At 42.2% G+C, this 21088-nt stretch overlaps 1 protein-coding gene across 1 annotated transcript in view; it reads right to left on the bottom strand.

Annotated features, from left to right (window-relative positions):
- NTRK1 (neurotrophic receptor tyrosine kinase 1) overlaps nt 1-21088 on the bottom strand; it is a 158360-nt gene that overhangs the window by 52945 nt on the left and 84327 nt on the right. Inside the window, exons 4-10 of the mRNA XM_089656895.1 lie at nt 19652-19720; nt 14688-14842; nt 14410-14549; nt 14081-14219; nt 10856-11185; nt 8530-8547; nt 3140-3198 (exon numbers count right to left, since the gene is read on the bottom strand). Of these exons, the coding sequence (XP_089513021.1) occupies nt 3140-3198; nt 8530-8547; nt 10856-11185; nt 14081-14219; nt 14410-14549; nt 14688-14842; nt 19652-19720 (910 nt within the window). The remainder of the gene's footprint in view (nt 1-3139; nt 3199-8529; nt 8548-10855; nt 11186-14080; nt 14220-14409; nt 14550-14687; nt 14843-19651; nt 19721-21088) is intronic.

A 21088-nucleotide genomic window follows, 5' to 3' on the forward strand; every position in this document is an offset into this window, starting at 1 on the left:
CAAGGGATAAACGGTTCACTGGAGCTGCTCACAGCTGCACAATCATCTGGAAAATGTATAAACGAATATGAAAAACACAGTTTTGTAAGGGCAAAGTCCCATTGGCTATCCTTGTCGCTGGAGAGCTGTTGATGGATTGGTGAGAATACTCACCTGCCTTTCTTTCATTGGCCAAGAAACTTCAAAATCTCAACCGCCATTGAAGGAACCACACATCGCACAGGTTTGGCCAACGAGGACATGATGCCATAGGAGCAGGTGAGCATTCTCAAGGTTCTTTTGGCAATCTTGTCCCTAGAGAATTGCTGGTAGTGAACGGCACCACCTGCCTGGAGTTTGCATGTTCTCCCTGTGCCTGCGTGGGTACTCCGGTTTCCTCCCACACTCCAAAGACATGCTGGTAGGTTAATTGGCTCCTGTCTAAATTGTCCCTAGTGTCAGGGCTCCCAGGTATGACCAGAGGTGTGTGACTGATGCAGGGAAACGCAGACTTCAGATATGTGATAAACAATACAATTTATTAACACTAACCATACAAACATAAACGCAGTGCAATACTAAACATAATACAGTGCAAACAAACCAAACCACCCACAGATAACAGTACATACAAGCAAGCGTCGTCAGGCAGGCCGGGTCAATATCAATTGGGCAGGTAGGTACAGGGGGAGCAAGCAGAGAATGGTCGGGGTCACAGGCCAGGTTCAGCAGGTAGCAAGCAGCGTAGTACAGAGGGTCAGGCAGAGGGATGGTCAGGGTCACAAGCCAGAGATCAAAACAGGTAACAAGCAGCGTAGTACAGAGGGTCAGGAAGAGGGACAGAAACAGGATGCAGGACAGATACAGGGTCCAGGACAAACTCAACACCAAGGCAGAGTCTGTGGGTCTGGCCATCCCTTAAATACCCCAGCATCATCAGTTCCAGGTGTTAGCTGGCTGAAAGGTTGAGTCTCTGATTGCTGGGAGCACCCGCTGGCCAGCCCTGGTACTGCAGATCAAAAGGCAGGTGAGTCCCACCATTGCTGGCCAGTCCATTCCTAACACCTAGTATGTGTATGTATGAATGTGAGATAGGGACCTTAGATTGTACACCCCTTGAGAGTTAGGGATCTTAGATTGTACACCCCTTGAGGGTTAGGGACCTTAGATTGTACGCCCCTTGAGGGTTAGGAACCTTAGATTGTACGCCCCTTGAGGGTTAGGGATCTTAGATTGTACACCCCTTGAGGGTTAGGGACCTTAGATTGTACGCCCCTTGAGGGTTAGGAACCTTAGATTGTACGCCCCTTGAGGGTTAGGAACCTTAGATTGTACGCCCCTTGAGGGTTAGGGACCTTAGATTGTACACCCCTTGAGGGTTAGGGACCTTAGATTGTACGCCCCTTGAGGGTTAGGGACCTTAGATTGTACGCCCCTTGAGGGTTAGGGACCTTAGATTGTACGCCCCTTGAGGGTTAGGTACCTTAGATTTGTACGGCACTTGAGGGTTAGGGACCTTAGATTGTACGCCCCTTGAGGGTTAGGGACCTTAGATTCTACTCTCCTTGAGGGTTAGGGACCTTAGATTGTACACCCCTTGAGGGTTAGGGACCTTAGATTGTACGCCCCTTGAGGGCTAGGGACCTTAGATTGTACGCCCCTTGAGGGTTAGGGACCTTAGATTGTACGCCCCTTGAGGGTTAGGGACCTTAGATTTTACGCCCCTTGAGGGTTAGGGACCTTAGATTGGACACCCCTTGAGGGTTAGGGACCTTAGATTGTACACCCCTTGAGGGTTAGGGACCAGATAGATAGATATTTTTTTTCCCAAGTTCGGGATCGTTTTCTTCCCCCAGCAGTGGGAAGATCCTGATCAGAACCATGTAATGACTTGGAGGCACTCTGCAAAAAGTTTACCATGAGTCCAGGACTGCCTGGTGACATATCCCCCAAGGGGCAGGTCTTTGACCTCTTGGGCTCACTGGAAGTCGGTTAAATGATGTTGAGCTTCATCGAACCCAAAAGAAGGCTGGTGCTGGATCACAGAGTGGTAGGTCTGTGTGGGACAGCACCAGAAAAAAGGTGAGTATTGCTTCTTTAAAGCTCAGTTTTTTTAATAAGGTGAAAACGAAAAAAAAAACCTAATTTATAAAATTATTTAAATTACAACTTAAGAATCAGTTTTATATATATATATATATATATAAATCATTACCAATAATATAGTATCCCTTTAAATTCTCATTTGGAATGTGTGTCTTTATTTGGGTGGGGGTCTAGAGTACAACATGATCGGAGAAGAGCAGGCTTACCACAAGGTCTTGGCAGAAATTCTGCTCGTAAATTTTAATATGATTCAATTTATCAAAGACCCCAGAAGACCTTAGTTTGCATTTATAAAGTTTTTAGCAGAAAACCAGTATTTACTGAATATCACTTAGTGGTTTTGCTTCCCCCTAGACCTGATTTTTTTTTTTTTTTTACTAATGGCCGACAAATTTACAGGTTGTTAAATGGACTTAATTTACATGTGTCAGGATAATTGCTTCGAATGGCTCTTGTGGTTCCTTAAGGTGTGATTGAATTAGAACCCAGCGATTTTATGATAGAAGAACTCCAGGCTGTGCTTTTTCTATGTAAAATGACCACTTAATGAAGCTAAAAAAAACATTATGTGCGAACTAGTCAAGATCTGTTCCAACGGAGGTCAAGTCTCTTTTGCCAGTTTGCTGTCATGTACTGAGCGATAAAATCATTTTGTGGTTCCTTTGTAAAGTGTGCTTTCGTAGCTTGGCTTCATAGCATTCATTCTACTCTCACTGGGCACTTCATTAGGTACAGCTGTTCAATTGCTTGGTAGCACAAATTGCTAATAAGCCAATCACATGGCAGCAGGGGCAAACTGACAACTCATGGAGCCCCCGGGCAATAGGGGATCATGGGGCCCCTGTGTCCTTGCCCAAACTCAAAAAAGACTATGAAAAAGGTACCAGGGGCATTTCATGGGCTCCCTACTGACCCCGGGCCCTCGGGCAGTGCCCGAGTTTCCAAACGGTCAGTCCGCCCCTGGTTTAGAGACAACATAGCTGGAAGCACAATTAGATGGGAAGCGACAATTTTAACGTTCGTCATGTAGCAAATTAAAAACACATAAACTCACCCCAAATGTGTTGTCCTCCACTGTCTCGATGGGGTTCCCGTAGGTGCTGTTGCCTCCGCCTACACAATAAAGCAATAATGGAAAATTAGAGCACTTAGTAGCTTTACGTCTATTTTTTTTATGAAGCTCATATGGAAATATTGTATATCTTATCTTAAGATAACCTTGGATTGTAGATTGGAGCTCCTTTGAGTTGCACTGGCAGTCTATTACACACATCCCCAAGCTATAATTACAACCTTCTTTCATTGTAATCCAATGTTACTGATAAATACAGAATGAAAAAGTCATAAATTACTTGGAAAGTCTGATCTTATGATGATAGGCAATCCCTGCTCATAATGTAAATTGATAGGATATACATTCTATAGATGTACTTTATTTTTTTAGACCTAATATCCAAGTACCACCCAACACGCACTCTCCGCTCCTCGTAAGACCTCCTTCTCTCTAGTTCCCTAGTGTAACGGACCGCCTGACAGTACCTCTATCAGTCCCCTGATAGAGCCTCCCTAGAGTGCGGAGTCTAAGTACCGGAGCACTTGTTCATTAGGGCCCCTGATGGTGGGGATGGACTTGGAGTGCTACGGGACCAGGTCGCAGCGGCTAGGTATCTCTACCAGAGGTAGAGGAGTCTGCCAAGGGCTCCAGCGGGTTAAGAGTCTGATGTGAGGGAGCCCAGGGATCCCTGAGGGATGGATGGACGGATGAGCAAAGTCAGAGTCAAACAGGCCGTGTCGGTAACTAGCGGGTCGGTGCGGTACAAGACGATAGGCAAAGGATAGTCGGGTCACATGCAGGGTCAATACCAAAAGATCAGATCTATAAGGGAACATCCAGGAGCAGAGTCAGGCAAGCCATGGGGTCAGGACAGGAGAAGGCAACAAGGTCAGACAATCCAGATCAGAGTACTCACTACACAGGCAACAGGATACGCAAAGACCATTCGGCAACAAGCGTCTGTGCAGGGCTGGTTTAAGTAGCCCGCCCTGCACCTGACAGGCGCCGCCTAGGTCCCAGTGCCTGCCTAGTACTGTCAAGACGACGGGTGCGCCTGGGTCCTAGTGCCCTGCTACCTGCACGTCTTGACAGACGCCTACGCATGTGTAGACCCATGCGTCGCGATGGTCCCTGACATTTAGTCTCCTCCTCCCATGCCCGCCTCCAGGACTTCTCCAGGGTGTCACCCATACTCTGGAACTCCCTACCCCAATCCATCAGACTATCACCTACTCTCCTCTCCTTTAGGCGCACCCTGACAACCCACCTCTTCAGGGAAGCCTACCCCACCCCCTGCTAATTCCTGACCTCTTCCACTCTTCCTACCACTCCATTCCCCACAGCTATCTCCTCCTGTACCACTATCCCCTCCCTTCTAGATTGTAAGCTCCAAGGAGCAGGGCCCTCAAACCCCTCGTGTATCTCATTGTATTGTTATTGTACTGTCCAGGGGCGGACTGACCATTTGGAAACTTGGGCACTGCCCGAGGGCCCAGGGTCAGTAGGGGGCCCCATGAGATGCCCCTGGTACCTTTTTCATATGCTTTTTTGAGTTTGGGCAAGGACACAGGGACCCCATGATCCCCTATTGCCTGGGGGCCCCATGAGTTGTCAGTCCACCCCTGGTACTGTCGCATGTTCTGTCTCCCATTGTAATGTACTGCGCTGAGCGAACTGTTGGCGTTTTATAAATACTGTATAATAATAAAAATGTTGAAGGCCAAGTAATAATCATAGTACGTATTACAGAAATATCATATTTCATTTATGTGTGGGAGCTGACTCTGAATCATTTCCTGGCTTCATATAACTTTTGGGAACCCCACTGAAACACATTGAAAGCTGAGGTGGGTGGGGGCACCAAAACTCGTAGGTGGTCAGAAACATAGTTGTGAATTTTGGCAAGGAGATCTAGCTGTTGGAGCATCCAAGACCTATAAGAAGCCAAGGGCTGACTCAGCCCAACAAGCTCCACCCATAATTAACAATTAATATCTTAGGATGAGTTGACTCACCCTTTCATCTAATTTTAACTCTAATGACTCAAATTATTTGTAATTATTCTTACCAGTTTTCACCCATATTACATACTGCTATTGCCAGGAAAGACTAAACGTTGAGATATGACATGGTTGGACAAGGTTTGGCTCATCGGTCACTGCTCTATGGTGGCCCAACAAGCTTCAAGTTACAAGGAACCCACACGGGTTAATATATGATATCATCACTTAGTACAACTGTCAGATTTAGGAATAGGGATGTATATCCCTGCCATTTGCTTAATCTACAGGCTCCATTTTGTCATAGTCCAGATATCCCCCCGGGCAAGGCTGATTCCTCAGTCAGGTTTCTTATTATATTTCGTCAGAGGAAGAAATGAAACTAACTCATATTAACAAGATGATAAGAAGCCCTTTTTATTCTATTACATCCAAATACACTTTATAAATCCAAGGTACAATGGACAATGTAAGGAGGATTGTCTGTTCGGAATAGTGAACCATACAGATGAGAGGAGGCAATATAACTGCAATGACAAGTTTAAAGGGGTATTAACATGTATTTTTACTGAGTGCTTGTTTTGAGCCTGAAGTTTTATTATCTAAAAATAATTTTAGTTAGTACAGACTGATTTTACTGTTGTAGGTTTAGTAACACTTTCTTAAAAGTGGGCTGCCATGCCCTTAAACACAGTTTGATCTGGTCCAAAAAAGAAGAAGCACCTACGACATGAGTATAATCTTCCCAATACTACAATATTTACAATAATTCTGCCACTAGTTAGACCTCATCTTGAATATGCAGATCAGTTTTGGTCACCAAACCACAGATAGGATGTTCTCAAACTTGAACAATAGTAAGAGGGTTGGAGAACCTTACTTATGAATGATTACAAAGATTACAATTATTTACTCTGGAGAAGAGGTGCTTAAGGAGGGGTATGATCACAATGTACTGTATGCATTTATAAAGGTGAATATATTATTTGTAATGACTTGTCTACTCTTAAAGTCCCTCAAGAGGACACATGGCCACCATATAAGATTGAATGAAAAGATGTTTAATCTGCAACTGCAATTCTCTTCCTACATTTCCAGTAAAGACGCAGGTCCATCTAGTTCAACCAGTGTGTGTTCTCTTCTGATGCTATATTGGCATGTGGACAACCCCTGGAATAACGCCAATCAAATTCAAGGAGAATTTCCAAGGCTGTGGAAATTCTCCTTGAATTTGATTGGAGTTAATCCAGGGGTTGTCCACTCACCAATATAGCATCAGAAGAGAACACACCCTGGTTGAACTAGATGGAACTTTGTCTTTTTTCAACCTTATCAACTATGTATAGTAACTATCAGGGGCGGACTGACAACTCATGGGGCCCCCGGGCAATAGGGGATCATGGGGCCCCTGTGTCCTTGCCCAAACTCAAAAAAGCCTATGAAAAAGGTACCAGGGGCATCTCATGGTGCCCCCTACTGACCCCGGGCCCTCGGGCAGTGCCCAAGTTTCCAAGTGGTCAGTCCGCCCCTGCCGTTCACATAAATAAAATGTATTAAGTAAGCTAGCGAAGAACAGAGAGAGAATATTTGTCTTTCCCACCGCTTCAATCCTCAACAATTATCTCCCGAAGTTCACTGGGAAACCAACACTTCTAGCAGTATCAGTCTCCTGCATTCCCCACAGCTTTCACTGGTTCCTCTTGTTGAACTCAAAAAAGCCTATGACAAAGGTACCAGGGGCATCTCATGGGGCCCCCTACTGACCCCAGGTCCTCGGGCAGTGCCGAGTTTCCAAATGGTCAGTCCGCCCCTGGTAACTATATATACACAGGAAATAAATTTATGTTTTAAAGTTGAAAAGTTGGTAGCCAACATTAGATGGCAGAGGAGGAGGTCACAGCAGAAAATTCGAAAAAAAGAAAGTTTTACAACCACAAGGGTCACATGGTATCTGTAAATGGGGAGGATTGGTGCCCAGGCAAAAGGTACTGATTAGTCAGCTCTCCTGAATGTCTCCTAAGCCCCTTTAGAAGATACCATTTCTGCACAAAATATATGTCATGAACTATTTTACAATCTCCAACTTCAGTTTAGTAGGATTGTCAGGGTAACTTGGGTTCAGTTAGGTCATCCTTACTGAGATTTGCTCAACAGGGATATCCAGCAATGGTAGGCAGGAACCTACTGTGTCTATACAACTAGACCTTAATTGTTCTTGCTGAAGGTTCCTTCTCATTTTAGACCCTTCATTGGCAATACAGGGCTATGTGTCCTAGCTCCATTGGCTGCAGAAATAAGTTGCTTCCCTGTAATAAAACACACATTTTCCCTACAATTCTCTTGACTGATAGATTTGTTGATGTTGTTCCTATCATATTCCTTCCAAACTAAACACATAAAACGTAAACGCATAAAACGTATCAAACATCAACAGACAAGTTTTGCCAGCAGAGAGTGTTTATGTGTCCACTAACAAAAACCTTAACTAACCATCACCCCTGTCTTAAGGCTCATCCCCACCATATCAAGGACAGTTCTGAATTGAGCCAAGCCCTTGGTAGAACCAACTATCTGCCAAAATGGAGTGCCATACCACTTGATAGGCCCCATTTTGTTATGATTCCAAGTCTTCCACAGACAGACACCCAAAGACCCTCAAATGATGAGAAAAACGCCCCTTTAATGCTGGTAATTGAAGATAGGTGGGAATGTGGGACAACCTCACTATTTGGCCAACCTTTCTGGTCTGACTTCCCAGCAACATTCAGTCCCCAACCTTGTTGCTCTTCTCTGCCATTTGACCAACAACCTCCAATCAGGTAAAACTTTTTGTTCTAACATTACCATCTCACATACTATAGGTTAATCTTTTTCCTGTGACTATTCATCCCCTTAATCATGTAGCCCATCCTTCCATTATTTTCTCCAGGGCTGATTTTCTGTTGCTGTCTCTTGCGACCAGCTTCTCAGAACATTAGTGTCCTATCTACTGGGGAATGGAAAAAAAACCCCAAAGTATAGAAAAAATAGGGCAATCTTCCTCAACAACCAGCTAGATGAAATATTCCACAGCATCCAACTAGATTGTGACAGCTGGAATGGGATTTGTCACTGTAAACAACACCTTCAAGTTTTCTTTGCACCAGCTGTCAAACGTGCACCCCAAATGTTCATTTAGACACTTACTTGTCTATGATAATTATAAATTTAATGTGCAATATGTATCTGCCAGGAGCTGGCACATCTCAGACACAAAACTTTTAGTATGTCTCTTGAAGTCTCCATTTATGTAGCAAAGACAATTTGCAATCTTGAGAGAAGCAAAACATTATAATGGTATTCAAATATTAATGAGCTAGTTGACAAACACAATTAAGTAGGAGCACTTACCCTCGGGAGACAGCGACACTGAAATATAAAAAAAAGATATTATGTCATTGGAGTTATGCAAAAAATTGTTAGTTTCCTTAAAAAGACAACCTCCCCAAAAAAATTATAACATTGTTGCATTTTGAAAGAGAAATTTCTTAAGCAAAATTTAAGAAAACAACACAATGAAGGCTCATTAAAGTGTTATTATTGAGAATAAATTATTTTGGATGGGTTGAAGTGAATAAGAGGTTTTTGTATTTGCAGGTGGGTTGTGTGGCCCCTAGTAAAGGTCTCTGTCCCTTGTTCAATGTCAACATGATGATGCTAGAGCAGATGTCTCTAAACTGCGGCCCTTGGGTTGAATGTGGTCCTTTGCTTGCTTTTATCCAGCCCTTGCACTATTCCTTTCACTGATATGAGGCACTAGTCCTTCCACGGACACCAAAGATCTGGCACTATTCCTCCCACTGATAGCGCACTCTTTCTCCCACTGACACCAATGATGGGAAACTATTCCTCCCACTGATGGAGCACTATTCCTCCCACTGACACCAATGAAGGGGTACTATTCTTCTCACTGACACCAATGATGGGGCACTATTCCTTCCACTGACATCAATGATGGGTCACTATTCCTCCCACTGATGAAGCACTATTCTTCCCACTGACACCAATGAAGGGGAACTATTCCTTCCACTTACATCAGTGCTGGGGCACTATTCCTCCCACTGATGGGGCACTATTCCTCCCACTGATGGGGCACTATTCCTCCCACAGATGATTATTATTATTATTATTATACAGAGTTTATATAGCACCAACAGTTTGCTCAGCACTTTACAATATAACAGGAGACGATACAGCAACAATACAGTTCAATACAAGAGGGAGTTGAGGGCCCTGCTCCTTGGAGCTTACAATCCAATGATGGGGCACTATTCCTTCCACTGACACCAATATTGTAATTTTTTACTACTACTGGCCACCAAGCCTATGGAATTTTTTACTCCCACCAATGCCAAGGCATTTTCTACACCCGCTGATCTCCCTGATATTTGAACAGCAGTAAACTGGCCCTTTGTTTCGAATGTTTGGAGACCTCTGTGCTACAGGATTATCATGACATCTACACAACTAGCCTACATGTCTGGGAGTCTCCAGAACAGGGGTCTCCAAACTTTTGAAACAAAGGGCCACTTTACTGCCATTCAGACTTTAGGGGGCCACACTGTGGCCAGTGGGAGTAGAAAATGTCCTAGCATTGCTGGTGAGTAAACACTGCCATAGGCTTGATGGTCAGTGGGAGTAAAAGTGCCTCATCATTGGTGTCAGTGAGAGGATTAGTGCCCCATCTTTTGTGTCAGTGGAAGGCATAGTGTCCCAAGGGCTGGATAAAGGCAAGCAAAAGACCACATTCAACCCAAAGGGCCGCAGTTTGGAAACCCCTGCTTTTAGCATATTAGGCTTTAAAAAATGTCTTTTAAAGCCAACTTCAGCCAAAGTTTTTTTTTTTGTATAGAGCAGGAAAGTCCTAGAACGTCTATCAAGATTTTCATTGTTTTGTCTCCATTAGAAATGTTGTCTCCACTTCCTGTCCTGATTATGGGAAATCAGAGGGAGAAGATATGAGGGCAAAAATTTCCAATGGGGAGAGAAACCGCTACGAAAAACTTTTTATTAGAGATAAGAAGGGTTAGGGCCTCCATTAGGTTTCTATGGTGTACATATCTGACACAGTGATCTAATCCCCCTTTTCCCTCATTCCTTGTCCTGGTTAGTCCCTTTCCTACATGGGGTCAAAGAAACCCGTAATCTAGAGTTGTGATTTCATAATGGATAATGGATACAACTGATCATCACACCGACTGTATCTTTTTGGACTTCTCATACTAAAACCATGGCCATTAATGTGGAGTTTCCCCTTCTTTGCAGCTATAACAGGCTCCACACACCTGAGATGGTTTTCTACGAGATTTCAAAGTGTGTCTGTGGAAGTTGTGCCCATTTGGCCCAAAAAACATTTATGAGGTCAAGTAGTAATGTTGGATGAGAACAACTGGCTCGCAACCAGCATCCCAATTTAACTCAAAGGTGTTCAATAGTTTTGAGGTCAGGGCTCTGTGCAGGTCACTCAAGTTCCTCAACACCAAACTCATCAAACCATGTCTTTATGGAGCTGGCTTTTCACACATGATACAATCATGATGGAACACAATAAGACCTTTCCAAATATTAAAAAAAACCCATCACTGAAAAACACCTGAACTTGTTAATTCACATACATTTGGCCATTTAGGTAGGTGTGATGGTCAAGTCATGGTCTAGAATTGTGGTATCTTCTCACCTGGGATAGGTTCCTCTGGATTAAAGTCAAAAGGGTTGTCCATAAATGTGCTGTACACACTTTTGCTGTCTCTTCCTAGCTCATTCCACACCAGAAGGGTATAGTTGCCATTGTTGACGTGTGTTGGTTTATTAAAGTACAGGCAGCCATGGATAAGTGTACCGTTTTCTCTGTACTCCAAGATCTTTGTGTATTGAAAGTCATACATGTCTAGAATTTGCCCATTAAATTGCCAGCTGAGATCAGGGGCAGGGTTCCCATCTATCGTGAAAGGGATACAGACGTGGTGCTGCAGGACTGCTTCCCCTAACTCTACCACCACTGCCGGGACTAAGATAGAAAGAGATATATGTGACAATATAGCAAACGTTACACAGATGACAAAAATTCCAAATGAGGACATGCTTAAAGAACATCTTTAGACTTACAACTCAGTCACTGAAATGCTGAAGCTACCTAAGAAACCATGTACTAATGTCTAAGGATACCAAATTCACTATGCTTAAAATGTAATTTATATGTCTGATTTATGAAAAATCTCAATTTACTGGTATAATTGTAATGAAAAGATAAAACCAATAAAGTTCCCTTAAAGTCCAACTCCACCCTACCAACCCCAGGATGGCCTGCTTCCTCTTAATCCCATCTCCACCTCTAGGTGGTCCTCAATAATGAACAGATCATCACTGACTTGTTGACATCAGTGCTGCTCTCTGCAGTGGTACAGGAAGAAATGGCTGTGGGGAATGAAGTGGTGGGAGGAGTGGAGGAGGTCAGTTGTTAGGTGAGGGTGGGGTAGGCTTCCCTGAAGAGGTGGGTCTTCAGGGTGAGCCTGAAGGTGATGAGGGTAGGTGACAGTCTGATGGATTGGGGTAGGGAATTCCAGAGGATGGGGGAGGTCCTGGAGAGATCCTGCAATCGGGCGTGGGAGGAGGAGACCAGGGAGCTAGAGAGTAGGAGGTCCTGTGAGGAGCGAAGGGCACGGGTAGGGTGGTATTTGGGTATCAGGTCGGTTATGTAGTTTGGGGCGGCGTTGTGAATGGCTTTGTAGGTCAGGGTTAGCAGTTTGAATTTGATGCGTTGGGCAATCGGGAGCCAGTGAAGGGATTGGCAGAGGGGGGTGGCGGATGTGGAGCGGTTGGTGAGGTGGATGAGTCTCGCCACTGAGTTCAGCATAGACTGGAGTGGGGATAGCGTTCGTTTGGGTAGGTCAGTGAGAAGGGAGTTGCAATAGTCCAGGCGTGAGATTATGAGGGAGTGTACAAGTTGTTTGGTAGTGTCTGGGGTGAGGAATGAACGTATCTTGGAGATGTTGCGGAGGTGGAGCCTGCATGATCTTAATAGCAATTGGACGTGGAGTAGGAAGGAGAGCTGGGAGTCCAGGATGACACCCAGGACTTTGGCATGTGGGCTGGGAGTGATGGTGGCGTTGTTAGTAGTGATGGAGAGGATGGGGGGGGGGGCGCTGGTGGGGGGAAGACCAGGAGCTCGGTTTTGGACAGGTTAAGTTTGAGGAAATGGAGCGACGTATGTGAGTGCAGGGCTCTTTGGGGAAGTAACCTGTACCGGGTGAATCCATGATGCCCTGCACTCATGGAAAATGGGTTAAATGACGCAGCGTAGGACTGCAAAGAGGAGTCTGCGGGAGACCGAGCTGAAGAAAGTGAGTATTGCAGCCTGAGCTGTATATTTTTGAACACAGGGGTGTTTCCTTATCATCAGCAGTGGGATAGCGAAGGGAGGATGGCAGATAAAATATATTTAAAGCCAAAACTTTAAATAATGAAACAAAGGCCAGTCTGGGAAAAAAATACTTACCCTTCTCATTGCCACCACCTGTCAGGGCCCAGATCTGAACCTGCAAAATCTGTTGTGCCCTGCAAGGTCTCTTGCTGAGCCACATGGAATTCTGGACAGTTCCCTGGCCAATTCCCTGAATAATCCTGCCTTGAATCTTGAACTCTTTGTTCCTCCCTTGAACTTCCTATTAAAGCTATCCTTTTGAACTTCCTGTTTGACAAATTATTGTGCTCTCTCCAATCAATATCTTGCTCTTGTCAGTCTTGCTGCCATCCATAGCTTTGCTATCACTTGTTTCCAACCCTTGGCTTGTTCTCGACCCAACCTGCAACCACTTGTTACTGACCTTTGACTTTACTGATTACACTTCTGCTTATCCCTTCCTACTATCTCTGCTACTGGACCCTGGCTTGCTCACCTCCTGGTGGGGCGATCCCAACGACTGCTACCTGGTAACAACACACAGCAAAATCCATCTCCACCATCAGGAGCTCTGGTGAACATTGGTTAGTACTTAAACTCCTCACCTCATGTGCAGTCAGTCTTGCTGCCATCCATAGCTTTGTTATCACTTGTTTCCAACCCTTGGCTTGTTTTCGACCCAACCTGCAACCACTTGTTACTGACCTTTGACTTGTTTACTGACTACACTTCTGCTTATCCCTACCTACTTCTCTGCTACTGGATCCTGGCTTGCTCACCTCAACTGGTGGGGTGATCTCAAGGACTGCGACCTGGAACTAAAGTGAAGCAAAACCCATCTCCACCATCAGGAGCTCTGGTGAACACTGGTTAGTACTTAAACTCTGCACCTCACATGAACCTGTGTCTTCCGCCAGAGTGACCTGCTTCTGTACTTGTCCAGATGGTTGGAAGATGTCTTGCTACTGCTATAGCTACTGGTCTCTGAGCCTTATTCCAGATTATGAGAGCACCACTGATCTTGTTCTCTACCTCTGCCAAAGAATCTTCTGCATCCAAGATGCTTCTGGGTGTGTTGGATGACTCTTTCCCTGCTGCAGGTAAGGTTCAGCAAGAGGAACCATAGCACACAGCCGGGTCTAAGAATCTAACACTTCTAGAACTGTTAAATTCCAAAGAGTAGCTTCACAACTGAGCAAGATTGATGGCACGAGGAGCAGGGCTGGTATGTATTCACTATTTTCTTTTACTGACCTCTGACTTTTGTTTCATTTTATTTTTAATGTTTAGTTTTGCATAGAATGGGGAATGGCTAGAACCAACTGCTGGTGGGATTTGTTTTTTTGGTTGATCTCCAAAGATGTGTCTCTTTTCAATGTATGTAATGAGTATCACTGATGCAAAGCTAATCACAGACTATCTGGTCTATAAGTCCTAAGGTGGAATTCTGAATTCAAGGGAACTTGGACAAAGAATACAAAAAATATTGGTTTGTCTACTCACAGCGGACATCCAACTGAATAAATTTCTTGCTGGGACCAGCCATGTTCTCGGCCCAACAGGTGACATCCCGCTTATTGAAGCCTGGGGAGATGTTGTGGAGATGCAGGAATACCATTTCTGTGTCCGGACCTTCCAAATGCTGCAGAGATAACACATGAAAAACACTATAGTATACTGCTGTACATCTGTTCATAAGAATTCTTGGACTGATACCATAGTTACATAGTTAGTCCGGCTGAAAAAAGACAAAAGTCCATTCAGTTCAACCATAGAAAAAATATATAGTACCAAATATATAGTTTTCAAATTTTTTTCTACTGCACACTTACCTCAATTTTATATTGACTGATGTTTGGCAAAATCCAGGTGGCTGTTGGTTGAGGTTGACCAACTACATTACACTGAAGGGTAAGATTATCCCCATGAAGTACTGTGAGATTTTGCTCCATGATGGAAACTTCTGGCCGATCTGATGAGAAATACGAGACAGTGAAGTCATTTGCCAAAAACATTTTTTTTTTAAATTAAATCTTGTGCCACTTAAAGGTTTACTAAAGTTTATATTGCTTCATTTTCTACCCTGCTTATAGAAAAATGGGATGTATACCGCACAGCGAGATATTGGCCTCTTCTATGAAGATCTCTAAACCGTGATCCCAACAGCTCAAACTTTGGTTGCCAAGGTCAGCCCAACCTTCATCTCGACGAATCTGAATCCATCGTACTTCGCAAGAGCATTGGAAAGGGTTTTCCACCAGGACCCTGTGAGATAATAAGCAAAATAAGAATCAAGACAGAATAAAGGCCTACGTCTCACAACCTAAACTATGTTAAACACCTCTGATAATGTCATAGTTAATTTTCTAATTGGACAGTAATGGTCTCAAAATCTAATAATCAAACAGTAATGGTCTCAAAAAGAGACCCCTTGCACTCATGACCTATGGAAGGTAACTGGTCTAAGCTGACAAACAGATGAGGTTTGTCCCTTGCTGGTTGCATATGGTAAACAGACAAATATGGAGTCAAATGTGGGGCAGAATTTGTACAGATTATATATTATGTTATAATATTATATATATAAAGTGGCCAGTGAGTATATATATGCTGTGTGTGTATATATATATATATATATATATATATATATATTTTTTTTTTAATTACTCATGCTCTACTCTACTTTAAGGACACCATAAGTAAATATCACCTATAAGTGTCATTATTAATATTGATATTATTGCTATTACATGTTTATTTCAGCAAATAGCCATTCAAACTTTTTAAAGAATCTAATCTACAGTAAATAAATGAAGAAAATAGATGTGGGTACTTATTCTAGCTGTATTTAAAACCCATTTATTTATTTATTTAATGGAAGAAAAAAAAATAAAAATATATATATATATATAAATAAATAAATATATATACATATATATATATATATATATATATTTTATTGTTTTAATTATAAACAGTTCTGTAACAGACTCAAGCTATATACTGCACTAGAGATGTGTACGCTAAAAAAAATTGTTTTGTTTCATTTAGGACTCATTAGTTAAATAAATAATTTTGTTTCTTCATACTCTTTATGTTAGAATAATTTGTTTTTAGAATGTATTTATTTATTTATTACAGGCACTTTTATAGCACCTTCAATTTACACAGCGCTTTACATACAGTTGTGCTCAAAAGTTTGCATTCCCTGGAAGAAATTGTGAAATTTTGGCATTGATATTGAAAATATGACTGATCATGCCAAAAAATGCTCTTTTATTGGATGATGATCATATGAAGCCATTTATTATCAAATAGTTGTTTGGCTCCTTTTTAAATCATAATGATAACAGAAATCACCCAAATGGCCCGTATCAGAAATCTCTGCCCCCCTGGATCAGGAGTCTCCGCCCCCTGGATCAGGAGTCTCCACCCCCTGGATCAGAAGTCTCCGCCCCCTGGATCAGACGTCTCCGCCCCCTGGAATGTTTGGCCTTGGTACAGACACACAAGGTGACACACATGGGTTAAAATGCCAATTAGAGGTTAATGTCCCACATCTGTGGCTTTTTATATTGCAATCAGTGTCAGTGTATAAATAGTCAATGAGTTTGTTAGCTCTTATGTGGAAGCACTGACTAGGCTAGATACTGAGCCATGGGGAGCAGAAAATAACTGTCAAAAGTCCTGCGTAACAAGGTAAAAGACAGAAAAGGACATAAAAAGATGTCCACATATCTGGTATCGCTGCAATTGTCAAGAGCTGGAAAATTTATTTTGGGTTGTTCTTTGGTGGTAGGTTATGGTAATAACAAGAAACACACAGCTAAATTTAAAAAATTTTTTTTTTTACTATTCTGGGACAGTTTTCCTTTGATAATAAAAAAATCAGGAGATATCCAATACCATTTACCACCAAATGAAAGCCCAATTTGTCCTGAAAGAAACGCGGTATAATTCACCTGGATGTACAAAGTAGTTGTGATGATATGTACGGTTTTACTAACACCTTTCAATGTTGCAAAATTGTGCTTAGGCATTAAGATTTGTTTTACCCTTAGGCGTGAAGGGGTTAAACTCTTAGAAGCTGTTATTTGCATTTTTTTTTTTGCTCCTACTTTAGGCTATTTATATTTCTTGATTGTTTTAGTACAGTTTTTTGGAGCGTTTGTCCAGCATAAAAAAAATGCTAAATACTCCTAAATGCTGCTATACACTTCCAAAAGTCTCCTAACATTTTTTTTTTCTTTTTTTTTTCTACAGGTACTGTAAAAATGCTTATAAAATGCTAACGCTCGCTGCTAAAAACGCTATTACCAGCCTTTTTTTCCAACGTTTTTGTAGCTTAACCACTTCCCGTCCAGCCCATGTATATAAACGGCCTCCCCGCCCTCTGCTTGTGCACGCTCCCTGGGAGCGTGCAGCACTGCGACTGGGTGCCCATTGTGTCCTCTGGACACAGTGGAACACCGATCATTGTACAGAACCTCTGTGTGAGGTCCCGATCATGTGATCACTGATTGGCCAATCAGTGATCACATGAAGAGTAGTAAGCAAGATGTCACTTCTGACATCATTGCTTACTAAGTGTGAAATCTGTGAATGATCACAGAGATCACATGGTACAGGGCTCTTCACAACAGCCTTGTACCATGTGACAAGCTGAGACCAATCATAGCTTTCACAGTATTTCTCAATGGCTGCAAGAATGCAGCCAGAGAGAAGGAGAAATGATTGCTTTTAAAGCCTTTATGGGTGTAAAAGCAATCAGTGTAAAAAAAAAAAAAAATCTTCATCACCCCCCACAAGTAATACAGTGTCACTATGACACTGTACTGCTAGAGTGACTGTATGTAAAAAAAAAAAATATATATATATATATAAATAATAATATAAAAAAATATTTAAAAAATTTTACAAAACTATTTAGAAAAAATATAATTTTTGGTTATAAACTAATTCGGATTATTTGTTTTTGCTAAAAAGATAACTGAATAAATTTTGGCCAAGATTTATGAAGAAAGATTATTTATTTGCAAAATTTTATAAGAAAAACACTTTTTTAAAAAATTTTTTGGACTTTTTCATTTATATAGCAAAAGAAAAAGAAAAATCCCAGTGGTGAATAAATATCACCAAAATAAAATTTTATCTGTCTCAAAAAAATGCTAAAAAATTCATTTGGGTACAGTGTTGCATGACCGCGCAATTGTCATTCAAAGTGTGATAGCACTGAAAGCTGAAAATTGGCCTGGACAGGAAGGGGGTGAAAGTGTCCAGACTGGAAGTGGTTAAAAAAGATGCTGATGTGCATGGTGCCTTGCAGGGGCGGACTGATAAATCATGGGGCCCCCGGGCAATAGGGGATCATGCGGCCCCTGTGTCCTTGCCCAAACTCAAAAAAGCCTATGAAAAAGGTACCAGGGGCATCTCATGGGGCCCCCTACTGACCCCGGGCCCTCGGGCAGTGCCCGAGTTTCCAAATGGTCAGTCCGCCCCTGGTGCCTTGTAATCTATCTTCCAGAATTTTCAGGTGTTCCAGGTTTAACCATTAGCCGCCCGGCCAATGGCCGTTTGGCGGCTTCAAATGTGCTCCTGTATTCCGGGTGCACGCCATTTGGCGTGCTCCCGCACATGCGCGGTTTGCGCTAATGCAGAGCGGCGCAGCAGTGCGATCTGTCACCGCCCGTGCACCTCGGACACGGCCGATGACAGATCCGAGTACCGGCTCCCGTTGCCGGTACCATGTGACCTGCTGTGACCAATCACAGCAGGTCACATGGCAGTTGTATACAATGGATGGCTTCATTCATGATGCCATCCATTGTATACTAGTGCCTAGCTGTGAATGGTCACAGCTAATCACATGCACATGTCATGTGATTAGCTGCGACCAAATCACAGCTAAGCACAAAAAAAAAAATAAATAAAAGCTGAATGAATCGATTTCATTCAGGTAAATGCTTGCTTATAGCAAAGTAATTCTTTGCTATTAGATAATTGTGTAAAAAAAAAAAAAAAATACTGATCACTTCCCCAAAGTAGTACAATGTTACTATGGTAACATTGTACTATTTTGGTCATAGTAAAATATGAAAAAAAATAAAAAAAAATGTAATCAAAAATTAAATATAATAAAAAAATAAAAAATAAAAAAAAAATATATATTTTTTTTTTTTTCATATTGTCACCAGTCAGTGTCGCTGTTCACCGCCATGCCAGTTATATGATGACGCTGTACTGCACTGGTGACAGTATGTAAAAAAAAAAAATAGTGAAAATAATTTTTTTAATTTTTTCATTTTCCGAAAAATTATGACAAAAAAATACAACTTCAAAAAACTCGCCATGCCTCTTATGAAGTACGTCGGACTGTCTACTCTGCAAAAAGGGGTCATTTGGGGGATATCTGTACTGTTCTGACATTCTTGGACCTCAAGATATTAGATTGGCTGTCAGTACTTCAGGATTGATCAATATTCAGATCTATACCATAGTTTGTGAACTCTATAACTTTCCTACAAACTAAAAAATACATCCTAATTTGGGTTATTTTCACCAAAGACATGTAGCAGAATACATCTCGGCCTAAATTTATGAAGAACAATTATTTATTTGTAAACTTTTATAACAGAAACAAAGAAAAATGTGTTTTTTTTTCAAAATTTTTGGTCTTTTTTTGTTAATTTAGCAAAAATTAAAAACCTCAGCGGTGATTAAATACCACCAAAAGAAAGCTCTAGTTGTGTGAAGAAAATGATAAAATTTTAGTTTGGGTACAATGTTGTATGACCGCGCAATTGTCATTCAAAGTGTGAGAGCGCTGAAACCTGAAAAATGGCCTGGGCAGGAAGGGGTAAAATTGCACGGTATTGAAACGGTTAATATAACAAATATAAATGAAGATATCGATTTATTTATTGTTTTAACATGTCGAAGACAACTAAGGCTATGTAATGAGAGGAAAATATATTTGCTTTGACCGGTTATGTCAATAAAAGATCCCTAGATCCCTTTCGCAGACACACAGCCAAACAAACATTAATCATTGTGATGAAAGATTGGTTAACCTACAGTTCTTGAAGAGGTAGGTTGTAGAAGGTCCTCCATGACAGCGCCACCAGAGAATTTGCCGACAGGTTACTAGAGAAAGAAGAGAAATGGCTTTGATAAGACATGAGGCAGATGTTTTGCTACAAGTCAAGACTGGGAGCAGAACTTGGAGGAAAGACGAGTGAAGCTGTCTGCACTAGAAGGAAGAGGAAGGTTAAAGGTCACGCATATGGTTGTTCATGCTGAAACCGACCACACAATACAGTGGCCTCTCTATAAAACCAGACTGTCTGCTGTCTACTCCCACCATTCCCTGCAGCACAAGAGGGAACGCAGACAAGAATTGCACTGAATGATTATTTTTATTCATAATGTATTATTATTATCGTTTTGTGACATTCTTTCCTTTTTTTAAAGGATACAGGAAGTCCACACAAAAAAATGTTTGTCAGGTGCTGAAGATGTAAAACAAACCTGAAAAGACACAACATACATCTTCAAGTAATTCAAGCTTTAAGCTCTTGGATGTTGGTACTGGTAATATTGGGTGTAGAGCTCCCAGCTCAAAGGGTGCTGGCTTATCCCAAGGCTTTCCATAAAAGCTAACGCTACCTGTAACCCCATCCCTAAAATTAACTGTCAAACTAACTTGGGTTTAGAGCTTCCAGCTCAAATGTGATGTCCTATCCTAAGGCGTTCCCTCAAACTGACTATACCTGCAACCCCATCCCTAATACTAACCATCAAACTAACTTGGGTTTAGAGCTTCCAGCTCAAATGTGATGTCCTATCCTAAGGCGTTCCCTCAAACTGACTATACCTGCAACCCCATCCCTAATACTAACCATCAAACTAACTTGGGTTTAGAGCTTCCAGCTCAAATGTGATGTCCTATCCTAAGGTGGTCCCTCAAACTGACTATACCTGTAACCCCATCCCTAATACTAACCATCAAACTAACTTGGGTTTAGAGCTTCCAGCTCAAATGTGATGTCCTATCCTAAGGTGGTCCCTCAAACTGACTATACCTGTAACCCCATCCCTAATACTAACCATCAAACTAACTTGGGTTTAGAGCTTCCAGCTCAAATGTGATGTCCTATCCTAAGGCGTTCCCTCAAACTGACTATACCTGCAACCCCATCCCTAATACTAACCATCAAACTAACTTGGGTTTAGAGCTTCCAGCTCAAATGTGATGTCCTATCATAAGGCGGTCCCTCAAACTGACTATACCTGCAACCCCATCCCTAATACTAACCATCAAACTAACTTGGGTTTAGAGCTTTCAGCTCAAATGTGATGACCTGTCTTAAGGTGTTCCCTCCAACTGACTATACTTGTAACCCCATCCCTAATACTAACCATCAAACTAACTTGGGTTTAGAGCTTCCAGCTCAAATGTGATATCCTATCCTACGGCGTTCCCTCAAACTGACTATACCTGTAACCCCATCC

The sequence above is a fragment of the Staurois parvus genome, unplaced genomic scaffold, assembly GCF_062004578.1.
Source record: "Staurois parvus isolate SC_StPar_1 unplaced genomic scaffold, SC_StPar_1.0 ptg000948l, whole genome shotgun sequence".
NCBI classification, from domain to species: domain Eukaryota; kingdom Metazoa; phylum Chordata; class Amphibia; order Anura; family Ranidae; genus Staurois; species Staurois parvus.